This window comes from Bactrocera latifrons, unplaced genomic scaffold (genome assembly GCF_001853355.1).
Source record: "Bactrocera latifrons isolate USDA-ARS-PBARC rearing strain unplaced genomic scaffold, ASM185335v1 scaffold_143, whole genome shotgun sequence".
NCBI lineage: Eukaryota > Metazoa > Arthropoda > Insecta > Diptera > Tephritidae > Bactrocera > Bactrocera latifrons.
The window spans coordinates 628,522-641,614 of record NW_017534886.1 but is presented as its reverse complement, the minus strand read 5'-3'; the positions used below and the strand labels follow the sequence as shown (position 1 = coordinate 641,614).

At 33.1% G+C, this 13,093-nt stretch overlaps 2 protein-coding genes across 3 annotated transcripts in view; one reads left to right on the top strand and one right to left on the bottom strand.

Annotated features, from left to right (window-relative positions):
* Window positions 1-4,946, top strand: part of LOC108965642 (GTP-binding protein Rhes) — a 12,386-nt gene extending 7,440 nt beyond the window's left edge. Inside the window, exons 3-5 of one of the 2 annotated variants that reach the window (XM_018928185.1) lie at window positions 2,793-2,976; window positions 4,115-4,513; window positions 4,584-4,946. In XM_018928185.1, coding sequence (XP_018783730.1) covers window positions 2,793-2,976; window positions 4,115-4,513; window positions 4,584-4,605 — 605 coding nt within the window. In that variant the 3' untranslated portion in view covers window positions 4,606-4,946. Of the gene's footprint in view, window positions 1-2,792; window positions 2,977-4,114; window positions 4,525-4,583 lie in introns of both variants that reach the window. The other variant, XM_018928186.1, reaches the window with a different exon arrangement.
* Window positions 4,947-10,008: 5,062 nt separating this feature from the next.
* Window positions 10,009-12,096, bottom strand: LOC108965643 (endothelial lipase). Its single transcript, XM_018928187.1, has 6 exons — window positions 11,916-12,096; window positions 11,718-11,851; window positions 11,439-11,574; window positions 10,835-11,166; window positions 10,348-10,549; window positions 10,009-10,268 (listed from the first exon to the last, which is right to left on the bottom strand). Exons 1-6 carry the CDS (start codon window positions 12,041-12,043, stop codon window positions 10,196-10,198), a joined length of 1,005 nt encoding a protein of 334 aa, XP_018783732.1. The 5' UTR covers window positions 12,044-12,096; the 3' UTR covers window positions 10,009-10,195.
* Window positions 12,097-13,093: the final 997 nt, after the last annotated feature.

Sequence of the window (13,093 nt, the reverse complement as noted above, 5' to 3'; positions counted from 1 at the left end):
ATAATAAAATTTTATAACTAGTTGCTTTCCTAGGGGGTTTGTTCATCACTGAGCTTAACAAACAAGACAATTGAGCTAAAGAAATTTGCGTTTAGATGCACGTAGTGTCACTAAGGGCCATCAAATAAAAACGTTCATTTCCGTAAGCTGCCGATTTGTACTTTTATTGCAACTACAAATAATACCAAGCTAAACGAACAATTTTTATGTGCACAAATGCATAACTATAAACGATGTACATACATATACAAATCTACTCTTCTACGAGTATGAATATTTCTATGTGGCATAACATTCATGTTTGGTGAATAAATTTGGTATTTATGTATATAGTACAATGTGTTGACCAATTTTAACCACATATGGTAGATAACATTATCTCGTCATTGCTATCTTACATTTCATCCAGTGTACAAATTAAGAATCAATGACAATATCTGTATAAAATTTTCCACAATTAGTGCCATTAAAATAAGCAATCTAAAGTCCCAAATTTGTCACAATCGGACTATAAATGTTCAAGCTCCCAGATACCGACGATGGACGCCAGTGTCTATATCTAACTTTTAATCGAAAAAATTGGTCTATGTGTGAGATATGTCATTGGAATTGGGAGAGAATCCTTGTCTAATCAAAAACCTGTTGAAGCGGGTCCCTTAGTCCACAAATAACTAATGGAAAGATTTTCGAACATTTCGCTAACTTTATACCTCACATGTCATCCAATATGTGACTTATCTTTATAAAAATGTGGAGCATGGTTTTTTAATAACAGGGCATCATTGTGCGTAAAATTGATAAAATCCGGTAAAAGCTTGTCCTAGACCCCATATAATTTATATTTAGTTGACCATACTCCTTATGTATTGGTTATGATATGTGAGGTACCTCGGATTAACACATATAGAATTTCCCAACTAACCAGCTGATTTTGAAAAATTCGGTCAAAATTTGTGATATTTTAATGAAATTAAATGGACAGATTTTCTTAAATATTATAATAATGACTCAGGGCTGAAATTCATGGAGTTTGTTTTGGACTTGATCTTAACTTCATACTCGTATCCCAAATATGATGAATACCGATCCGATTTTTAATTTAGTAGCCTCTTCAGTTGAGTTTATATTATATCACATACAAGTATATAACATGATTGGAGTATAAATTTCGCTAACGCGAAGTAAAATATATCAATAAAAGTAAGTTGAGTTCGGCTTTCGTCGAACAATAACTTTTGGAATCTTTTGCGACATGATTATTTTGGAAAGTGGCAAGAGTTCGAAATGTTCGGTTACATCCAATTTTAGCTCTTTTATACTGGTTTTGGTTACGAATTCTCAAAATGAGGAGAGAGCATAAGTAAATGCACGATTCTTAGAATATTTTTTTAATTAAAATTTTTAACCTTTTTATCACAATTTCTTAGTTTTTAAATGAAGGACTTATTTTTCTTATATGTATGCATAGTAATTAGTTGCACTATGTCCTTGACTGTATCAAATGGATTACCGAAACAAAAATATTATGAAGCTACCAGAAAATATACCTAATACTAATTATAAGTACGTTTCAGCTTTAAGCGCTAACTTTTTAAATACATTTGTTTACTGACAATGTTTGCCATCGAAGCTGTTCCCCCATTATGTGCGGTTTTTGTTATGTCAAATTCAATGGCAGTTTTAATCAGACAATAAATGCGATTGTAATTTCATTTTCGTAGCACTAACAGCACTTTGCGAGTCACACTTACAACCCACTGAACATCTGTTGGAATTGACAGCACATTTTCACATGAAACTTTTCACACTACATATACGGTGAAGCAAATTTAACCCAATTGTACTATGCCTCAAACTAATGTTGAAGCACTGAAAATCCATGAAATTAGTATGTAATAAATATGTTGTCTAATAAATACAATAAATATATTTTTACACACCGAAAATATGTGTTTCAAAAAAAAATTGATCCCATAGCCATCTTTTGGAATTTTTTGCCCAAATATTTTATTTTAAGTGATGAATGTGTTATCCAATTATTATCTTAGACAAACCATAGTGTTCACTTATTATATGTACGTACATATGTAGTATTATAAAGTCTTGCAATAAATGCCGACTGAAAGGCTAGAAAAATATATTAAAAGCTATTATAGGCCTCGATACACTAAATCCACTTACTAGTCAATTTGGACAATTGAAATAAAATTCCAGTAAAGCAGAATTTTTGTAGAGACTTTAGGTTTACCATAAAAAATAAAGTATAAAAAGCCACCATCGACCTCATGGAATTTTCTTTCTTTGATCACTATGTTTATGTCTAAATTGACCGGACTATACTATATGTTTGTTTATTAGAGAACACTCTTGTCTTATGTTTAAACAGAAATACATCAGTTCAAACGAAAATGATCACTGGGACTCCCATCCAAGAAAGTTTTTGTCGCATATTTGTATAATACGGTTTAAATTTGGTTAAGCATATTTATAGTACATATGTGCTTGTGTCTAGTTATCAAAACTGGAAGAATTTGATAAATTAAATATTGTGAAATGACAAGGGTCGCATTTGACAGTAAAGAAGCGAGAAGCCACATCTGCAATCGTTGAGAAATATTAATATTTTAATCATTAATTTACACACATATTTTGTATAACGACAACTTTTTCTTAATATAAACATTTTGGCATAAATTATAATAGTCCATATGTATGCATATACATAATAAAATATATACATATACACATCTCAGATATTCGTCAGTCATATCATTACTTCTTTTTAATTTCAGGTGATATTTTCATATTAGTCTTCAGTATGGACTCGCGAGAATCTTTCGAGGAAGTCGTACGATTACGAGAAAATATACTAGAAACTAAATGGGCGGCGCTTAATCCCGGTTCCGGTATGAAGAAGAAAAGTTTGCCAAAGATACCCATGGTTATTGCTGGAAATAAATGTGATCTTGAACCCAAGTGAGTGCAAATTTCATAGTTTTTTAGTAGAAAAAATATATAGGAACACTACATAGTCAGTTTTTCACTTCTTATGTGAATATTCGAAAATAGAAAACCAATAGACTAATAACGAATGCAACCCTCCTTAAAGGTTTACAAAATAATCGCCGGAATGTAATAAGTTCCCTTATTAAAATAATTTTGTTTTCATTGCTTTTAAGGAGACCCAATCTATTGTATTATCCTTTTTAACTTTTCACAAAATTAGAAAACAGAATCCCTTTCCGACCAAAAGCGTCGTCCAAGCAGAGATCATAGCAATCAAAGAAAGTATTCTTGCCTCTTATAGTTTTATCAAAGTACTAAATTAATAAGTACTAAAATAATACCAAGATTGCTTGGCGGATCTAACATCCTATTTCACGATATAGTACCTGATATGGTTTAGAAGACGTAGTAATCCCTGATAAATGTGAAACAGATGAACCAGAGAGAGAAGACACCACCCTATAACTCGAATACGAAAAAGAGGAAGCTTATATGCCTCTCTGGCTATTTGTAGATATTTAATCAACAAACATGTCACAAATATAGCTGAGTCTCCGAGGAATCAATCTCTGACCTGCTCAACAATAAGGCAAACAAGCCATAAATGCCACTATTAAAAATCAAAAGAAATGACAAAGGAGCCGTAGTAGAAATGATAACAAGTTACTGTCTAATATACAGATTAGCCAGCAGAATGGGAAACGCAAACAATGACTGTTGTAGAAGCTGTCAGGAGAAGAAGAAGATATTATAGAACATTTTATATGCGAAAAGAATCGCAACTATAGGTCGAGAGTTTCTTCATTTTTTTTTTACGGTTGCATATATAAAACAAGCTGGTTCAGAGAAGAGATAATGGAGTGAGAAGACTTCAGTCTCTGTGGAATCAGTGTATCGTTCACTCTACCTATCTACCCGCCTTCTTTAAAAAAATATATGTATAATATTTGTTTGCATAGTAACTCATAAACTATTAGGCTTTTCGAACAGTTTTCCATCGCAGACTATGCGATGGTTTTTTAACAAATCGAAAGATTAGCTGCGGACTAATTCACGTTCCACCTTATTTATATACATATCTAACTAATATAAATGATCTCTATTGCAGAAAAGTTCAACTAGACGAGGTAATGGGATACATTGCCGGCCAAGATAATTGTTGCGTCTTCGTCGAATGTTCGGCGCGACAAAATTTCCGCATCGATGATTTGTTTTATGCACTTTTTATGGTTTCGAATTTACCATTGGAAATGGCACCGAATCACCATCGACGCGTGGTATCCGTATTCGGAGCACCGTCACCCTTGCCGCCACACACAACTTTGGGCGGGTCGAAGAAGAATGCGCTTTCGATTAAGCGACGTTTCAGTGATGCCTGCGGAGTGGTAGCACCGAACGCGCGACGCCCCAGCATACGAACTGATCTGAATTTGATGCGCTCCAAGACGATGGCTATGAACGAGGGCGACGGAGCGGGCGTAGCGCGTAGGAATATGTGCGCTTTAATGTAAGCATTAAGTGCGTTAGGAATATCTTTATACACATAATCGTAATAATATACATACATACATATATAGGAGCGATGATTTCAGTATGTGATACAATCATAGAGCGTTCTAGTTAAACCCATGCACATTAGTTCATAATTATTATAAAGTGCATACATTTATTAATTACAGTTATATGAATGAATAAATGCGTATGCTTAAGTAAAAATGTATTAAATACAGGTACATACATACAAAACATATTTATACAAATAAAAAATGTCATTTGTAGGACTTTGAGAATGCGTTGAGTTTATGAGTAAAGTACAGCTTGAAGTGTGCTTCTTCTAAAAATAATAATAAAACAAATTAATATTTTTATTATGTCAAATAAAAGTATTTTCTGACACCTATAGCATTTAAGTAAATATTTCGGAAAAATATGCGTACAGAAAAAACGCCTATTATAATGAAAAATAGTTTTACTTTTCATTATTTTCATATCAAGTTCAAAAAATAACATTTATCATATTTTAATTAATATCTTATGAAATATAGGATAATAATAATTATTATTACTATATACATTTCAAAACTATTTTGGCATAGATAAAAACTTACTCTAAGCCTGAAGCATTTATATACTAATAAAAAAAATTTATATTCTATTTAAATTTTTTGAAACTAAACTTTTTGCTGTGGGTAAAAATAGTAAGACTTTTCTTTTTTTTTAATCTTTTTCACACAAGCCCTCAACGGATTCGGCCAGTGATCAGTACCACACACAATTTATATTGGTGTTGATAACGTTGGTCGAACCAAAGATTTTTTGATACTCTCCAAATCTCTGTGCAGAATTCGACAGGCCATATTTCCAAACTCTGACCACAAACTTTACTCCATTGGATTCAAATCTGGACTTCCAAACTGCCTATCATCTTCAGCTATGAAGGAGTTATGTTGCTTTTAAGCCACTGTTTGGTGGCTTTTGCTTTTTGTGCTGGAGCAGAACCTTGCAAAAATATTGATTTAACTGATTTATCAAATCTTCTAAAACTCCATGCTGGTGCACTTTTCCCCCAAACTTTAACCCCTTTTCACAGAAGTGAATATATATAAAGCCTTTAAAGGAGATACCTCACAAAACCATTAAAGCATCGGGATAGTGATTACGCTGAACACTTGATATCGCCGCTTCCTACCTTTTTGTGGAGCAAACTAAACGACTGCTTCATGTACATACAGACAGATAGACGGACATGGCTAAATCGACTCAGCACGTCATGCGAATCATTTATAGAGTCCCAGATGTTTCCTTTCGGCTGTTACGAACATCGTGGCAACTTTAATATACTCTGTTCAGGAACAAACAGAAAACATAACCCTTTTACAGGCCTTCGAAGAGATTTGAGCTGCTTCATTACATTAACAGCATGACCTTTTGTGCTCTCGATTCTTGTAAACAACCCATTTTTTCGAAGGCAGTAAAAGTGCGTTTCAAAAATGGATCACTTCTTTGACATACGATCAATTTTGGAGATAAGCAAATCTCAAACGTTTATACGACGAAGCAATTTGACAGAACATGAGGAACCCATATGTGAGGCTTCGAAATTAACCCCAGGTTTTTCATGTGCTTGACAAATATAATCTTTCTGCAATCACTTGAGTTGATATTCGACGAGTGTCATCGACAACTTTATTCAGTCCACATCCGTTTGAGAGTCTTGCCAGRGCGTTGTGCATTCTCAAGATCGAAATTGTCGTTCGGTAACCCTTTTTTCTCCGTACATATCACATACGAGTCTATAATTTAGAAACTAAAAAATTGACGAAAAGAATTACACTAGATTGTCGAAAGTATGGTCAATAATATACAAAAGATCAGATTAAAATAACTTAATCCATACTTAAGAAATAAATTCGCAAAAAAAGTTTTTTATTTACATTAAAAAGCTTACTTGCTCCTATTCGTATTCTTAACAATAAATTTTGTTTTAAGAACATAACAAGATTTGCCAGAAGTTTGAGACAATATTTTAATACCTTACGATACCCCTGAAACAGAACTTAATAAACTACTCTTGCTTAGAATAAATAAAATTTTTTAATACCACTCAGCAAATATTATTTATCTGCTTTCAATGTCGTCACATCCAAATGCAAATGTAAAATTTAACAATATATGTATTATATATATTTCAAAAAATAATAATTTTTAACGACAATACAAAAATATTAATACATTTATACATTGAATACATACTTTGAACACTTATGAGTATATTTTAAAAGCTTTAAATTCCTACTGCAACCAAGCGTTATGAAATCTAACAAAAGCAAGGCTTTGTCGTCAAACAATAATCAAAATGAAAGATATAAAAGAAATATCAAAAGTGAAGAGTATAAAGATTTGAAATGGAATGAAAATACATACATAAAAATTTAGCAGCAATAAAATTAACGCTACTATACTAAATGGACTTAAGACCACCAGAAGCACACCGATTACTGTTCCAACAAACAAACAAAAGCTTCAATCTAAGAATATTGCATGCACACAAATAACTATAACTATGCTAATAAAAGGCGATGTACAAGAAAAGAAAAAGAAAAATAACCATATCTAAAACCCACCAATGCTTACCTATTACATACTATACATATACTATATACTTATTTATGAATATACACGTGTACTATATACATTTTAACTTTCACTCACTTCTAAATGTGGTTTCATGCCAAACTAAATTAAAATATCTAAGAACTCAATTTACTATCGATATACATACATATACATAACTAACTACTTATACACAAACAACAGCAAATAACTATAAAAGAATATCAAAATATGGATAATACTTAATTTACTATATAACCGATATCCAAATATAGGTAACAACTTTATAAAGATATGAGAATCAATAATAACTCAATGAATGGCTTTAACAAGTAGTTACATATATACATACTTATATTATATAATATTTAGCAAAAGTAATAAAGTTTATATTAAAATTTGTTAAATTACTCGTATTGAAAGTGATCGATAAGTTTAAGGCGTAACTCTTACAATCAATAAGTTATTACATTCCTCTTGATATTTATTTGAGAAGCAAGCATACACCAACTTGTCATATGTTTTGAATTTACATATATTGCATAATACATGGCTTTACTAGCATAACTACAGATAATTAAAATCAAACATCTGAACACAGAACCTACAAATTTGGTGATTAAGGTTTTTATTGAAATTTTTTAACAAGCTGTTTTTTTTGTATTGTAAATAAAATGCGCTAAATATTTTTCTTCACATAATTGTTAATTTTTTTAATGTTAAAAGTTGAAATTATGAATTCAAATAAACGAAACCATTAAAGCATTACGATTTTGTTATTTGAATTATCTGAAGTTATAATATTTTGTCATCTTTCTGTCAATTTATGGATTTTATCTCGAAGGTATTCCATAGGTTTGGGGGCCAAGAAGGACTCAAATCGATTTTTGACACCCTGTTCTGATGTGAGCCGTTGAGAGAGCGCCAGTATGAGCGTTCTGTATCTACCGGTACAAACGTTAGACAGAAGGAACAAGGTCTGCATTATTAGGACGATAATCTTTCGAGACACTACCATATTTTTATAGTTTTCCTACCAATTGCCACAGAGTATAACAGTTTTGTTCACCTAAAGGTTGTATGCATCACCTAAAAATAATCGAGTTGGATATTTCTGGTTATACATATATGTATACTTGTATATAAATGATCAGGATGACGAGACGAGTTGAAACTCGGGTGACTGTCCTTCCGTCCATACGTCCAGCTGACTTTGTTCTAAATGTTTGAAGATGGTATGTGAAGTACATTGATGAAAACCAGGAAATAATTTTTTTTAGTTTATATCATGGGCAAAGAAAATCGCTTGAACTTAGCTTTTCCTTACTTGTTTTAACTTTTTAAATTTTTATTGAAAGAAAATGGAATTTTAATGTAAGGAAATGGTTACAAATGAATTATTCGATGTATTGCCCATCGCTAGTCACAATTTTCTGGCAAAGTTCGAATGCCATATTGGTAAAACTGTTTATTTTGCGATACTATCCAAGAATCCAGCTATTTTCCGATGTTGTCTTATGAGCGGAATTGCTTTCTCGCAACTCTCCTGGTTCTGAGGTCATAAGGAACACAAATTTCTTGTTTATGAATCATTCCCACTGCATGTAGTCGCTATGAAATGGCTTGGCGGTAGACTCTGAATGCTGAAGCAATATCTTCTTGCATTTGACAGGGATCCTCATCAAGCTAGGTTTTTGATTCACCGTCTTCGAAGGTTCTTGGCTTTCCTTCACACGGATGGTCGCCGATTTTTTCGACTGAATAAAAGAAAAATAAGTACGATGACTTTTCTCCATTAAATACTAAATTAAGGAGTTTCGAGAATTACAAAAGCAAAGTTCATGTTCTCGCCTTGGAAGACCACCGATTGAAGACAGATGAGATAAAAATATTCTCAGGGGACCACGTGGGTCATGTTGTGCAAAAAAATATTGTGCCTAAGAAAGCTGCCGAAGTGATGGATGCTTACTCTTGACAAGAAGAGCAACCGTGAGAATTCTGCACAGTAGAGTCAAAGCACGTCAAATAGGCCATGAAAATTTCGAAAAATCTCCGATTTTGAAAATTAGCAGTTCATTAGGAAGGGGAACAGATGCAACGATCGATGCTCCATACGTTTTAAGAGTGGTAGGGGGACAAAAAATTCAATATCTTTGGAATGGTATGAATGAAAAAAAATTAATATAAGTAATAAGGTGAAAGAGTTACAATCAGCATGTTACTTAGGTAACGATAACTTAGACATATTAAGTGCCAGCGGACCATACATTTTACTAATAAAAATTACTTGTATGCAATTTCAAGATTTTTTACAAAGATCATTACGAGTTCATTAATTAGTTGTTTCACCAATTGCGAAGTAAATAAATTGTGGCTAGATGATTTCTTATATTGGAGCCCTTATATTATAAACTCAAAAAATAAAAGCTAATAAATTAAAATCCTTTTGCTAGATTCTTTAAATGAAAATTCTTTTTCCCTGCAAACCTTTTCAGGACATATTTCATTTTAATTTGAACTAGATAACAAGCCGGAGCAGGCACAACTCTACAATTATACTCCCAAAAAGCGGAAATTTATATGCCTCTGACTACTTGTGATATTTAAACGATAAACATTTGAAATATTTACTAACAGTCGGTGGAGTACATCCTGTACTTACTAAAAAATTTTGTATTGATAAACTACATCGGATCCACAGGGTTGTTCAGAGAGGACACAGAATAGAGAGGAGATTTTAAGCCCGGTGGTTTCACAATGAGACTCATAAACGCAGTTGCGCATAGTCAGAAATCCATTTTACCCATTTTACGTATCTAGACTCAAAATCTAAATATATACCATACACATATACATATATTATTATTTATATTGACTTTATTACGGCATTACAAAACAGGTACAGGGTAATTACGATAAAGCAAAATGCGAATTCAATCAAAATTCTTAATAATTGTGTTTCCGCCTTTTAAAATAATAATTGTGTGAATCACTCTGTAGGATGCAGAATATAGTTACATACTTAGTTATACAATATAGCAGAGACACACCCCATATACGCCTGCGACATCTGCAGTTAGAATTTTGTATTTACACCCATACCATAGGGTGGTGCATCATTCGTTGGCAGATAATAGACACCAGCAGCACTAATGAATTAAATATTAGATAAGTACCGATTTTAATATATTTGTTGTTTAAGTATAGTGTTTCTACAATCATGCTCACCTTCTCGATACCTCTTCGCCCATAAAAACCACATCACTGTCATCCATTTCTCCTTTCAAGGCAGCAGTTTTCGCTTTCTTGCGACAATTGTTCGTATTCAACATTTTTATGCCATTCAAACTACAGGAGATGGCGGGAAAACTTCTCGGTTGCCCAATAGATTCGGCATAGAGGAATACGGCGCGATTATGGCTACAGCTATCTGTTGAGTACAAAAGCCTTTGATCAAATAACGAAAATATAAGAAACACTTTTTAGCCATTCTACAGGGTGCTGAACTTTCAATAATTTTGAAGCCTTCCTTCACAGTTTTAAGAGACATAATTTTTTCATCTTTATAGCTCCATACAACCTAATACGATTTATCATACGAACAGATATGAGAAAAACAATAATAATGTTTCACAGGGATTGAAGTGCATATAAACATTTAATAATTACCTCAGTTGCTTAAGTGTTACATATGTAAGTGTGACTGTGTACTTACACTGTTCAAACAACAATTGCTTAGCGATCAAGAGTACGTCCATGTCAGCGCAGCCGGGTTGCGGTGCGGTGCCGAAATTCGGATAGAAATCGATATCACCGCGCGGAGTTCCGTCACCAAATACCGGAAAGTCAGTATGTATGACATCGACGAACTGTGCCGCGGTGGCATGTAAACTGTCTGTGGAGAGTGCAGTAAAGAGTGGTAAAGCTGGATCCAAACCGGTCACACGACCAACGCTGCCATTGAAGAAGTCACCAATATTGCCAGCGATGTGCGCACCTAAACTATGGCCGATGATGTGAACGTCAGCGGTGGCGATCTCGTGCTTGCTGTCCAAGGAAAAGAATACAGCAAGCATTAGGGTTGAACATTTTTGCACTAAACAAATGTATGTAGTATGTTACAGGTTGACAATATTTCATATGTAAAATAAGTTTGGAAGTTTGACTAAAAATAAGGCTAAAACTAGTTTACTGCTTAATACAAAAAAAAGTATTTAATATTTAATTTATTAAATAATCCTTTGATCTTTGACGGTGCCATCACAAAAAAAAAAAATTAATAATTTGCTAAAATTGAAAATTACATTACTTTTACTTACTCAAGAAAATCTTTCAATTGTTTGCCAAAATGCCTTGCCACTTGTCCAATGGCTTTACGTGCGGTGGGATAATCCAGAGCTGCAGCATCTGACCAGTCAGCAAGCAACACATTATCCTTACCTTTAGCAAGATAAGCTGCAAATGAGATTTACCTGTACAATGCTTCATTGTTGTGTTAATAATTTATGAATGATATTTCAATTAAATTTTATAACGCTGTAGCAAGTTTCGAACTTGTTTTCGAAATGTTTTCGAACATTTTCAAAATGTATATTTACCGTTTCTGAGCGGCGTAATGGAGAAGTGAAATCGACTACTTGTAAATCCATGTATAATTAGTTTAATGTCCGCTTTCGATGGCAGCTCTGCCACTTCATTGAGTAGGAGCTCACCGTTTCCACCAGACGCCGCACTAAATAACCAGAAATTGCGTAATCTTAGCAAAAGGATTACATTAAAAGCAATAAAATACAGACGCTTGTTGGTAGTAGATATTTGCCTTCGATACAAGTTCATCTAAGTTGTGACCGAATGCCGTGACTTGGACTTGTTTGGCAAAGTTCACGTGCAAAAATGTGAATAATATTAGTCTCACAAAAAACATCTCGAAATCAAGATATTTTAACTTTTTTTTAATATTTATATTCTGGTTTTTTAAATGCGTAGTTTTGCACTTAAGATGCTGAGAGATTTTTAACGTCCGATTTCTAGTAGATTGGAGTTTTATCTGCATCCAAAACTAAGCAAAGCCTCATATTTATCTGTGCTGACTTAGAAGTAATTTCTTCTATTGCATGTTTCGTATAATTTTTAATGCAGGTACGATAAGCGTATGACAATTACTCAAAATTTCCAATGCGTGTAGATTTGATCGCATCACAAATATGTAAGTACTTACCTAGATATTCATAGTTTACGTAGTTTATTGAGCATTTGCGTAAGCGTTTCCTAGTAACAGCACTCTTGGCACGCTATTAAGTAATACTAAAAACAATACCAGATTATACGTATGTTAGTAGATAGTTCTAGGGTAAAGAGTAAGCCGACTTCGTTTATATTTCTCAACGAATCTAGTTACTCCAAGAAAGCAGAATATGAAATATCTTATATGGGAACTAGTTGGAAAATTAAACCCATTTCACTAATTGTTGAGACCTTTCAGCAACATTTAAGGGATATGTCGAACAAAATATGTAATCTTAAGTATTTAGCGAGTTCGCTTAATTACTTAGGTATATTAGCCGACTTAATGTATTAATTAAAGTTTTTATATTTGCGAAGAAAGATTCCGATCACTTGTAATCGGAGAAGGCACGTGTATCCGTAGTAGCACTATAGGTTAAATTTTATTTCAAAAGCGTGAGAGGAATTCCCCAACTCATATTTTTGATATTTTCATATATACGCACATATTTTTTTAAGTAAGTTTTGCCCACTTTTTATATCCTGCACAGTGTATATTAATTTTGTCACGAAGTTCCCAGAAGGAAGTGTCGGAGACCCTATAAAGTGTATATATAAATGATCAGTACGTTGAGCTGAGTCGATTTAGCCATGTCCATCTGTCTGTCTTTCCGTCTGCCTGTATATATACGAGGCAAATTCTCTCCATTGTTAGGATATTGTTTTGAAATTTTGTAAACGTCATTTGGTC

What these genes read in the sequence shown, in the direction of transcription:
- LOC108965643 (XM_018928187.1), bottom strand. Translation starts at nt 12,043, where the DNA reads ATGTTTTTTGTGAGACTAATATTATTCACATTTTTGCACGTGAACTTT. An exon ending in AATATCTACTACCAACAAGC is followed by an intron (nt 11,852 to 11,915) that starts GTCTGTATTTTA and finishes CTGGTTATTTAG; the next exon opens with TGCGGCGTCTGGTGGAAACG. An exon ending in GGCGAAGAGGTATCGAGAAG is followed by an intron (nt 10,269 to 10,347) that starts GTGAGCATGATT and finishes TTAATTCATTAG; the next exon opens with TGCTGCTGGTGTCTATTATC.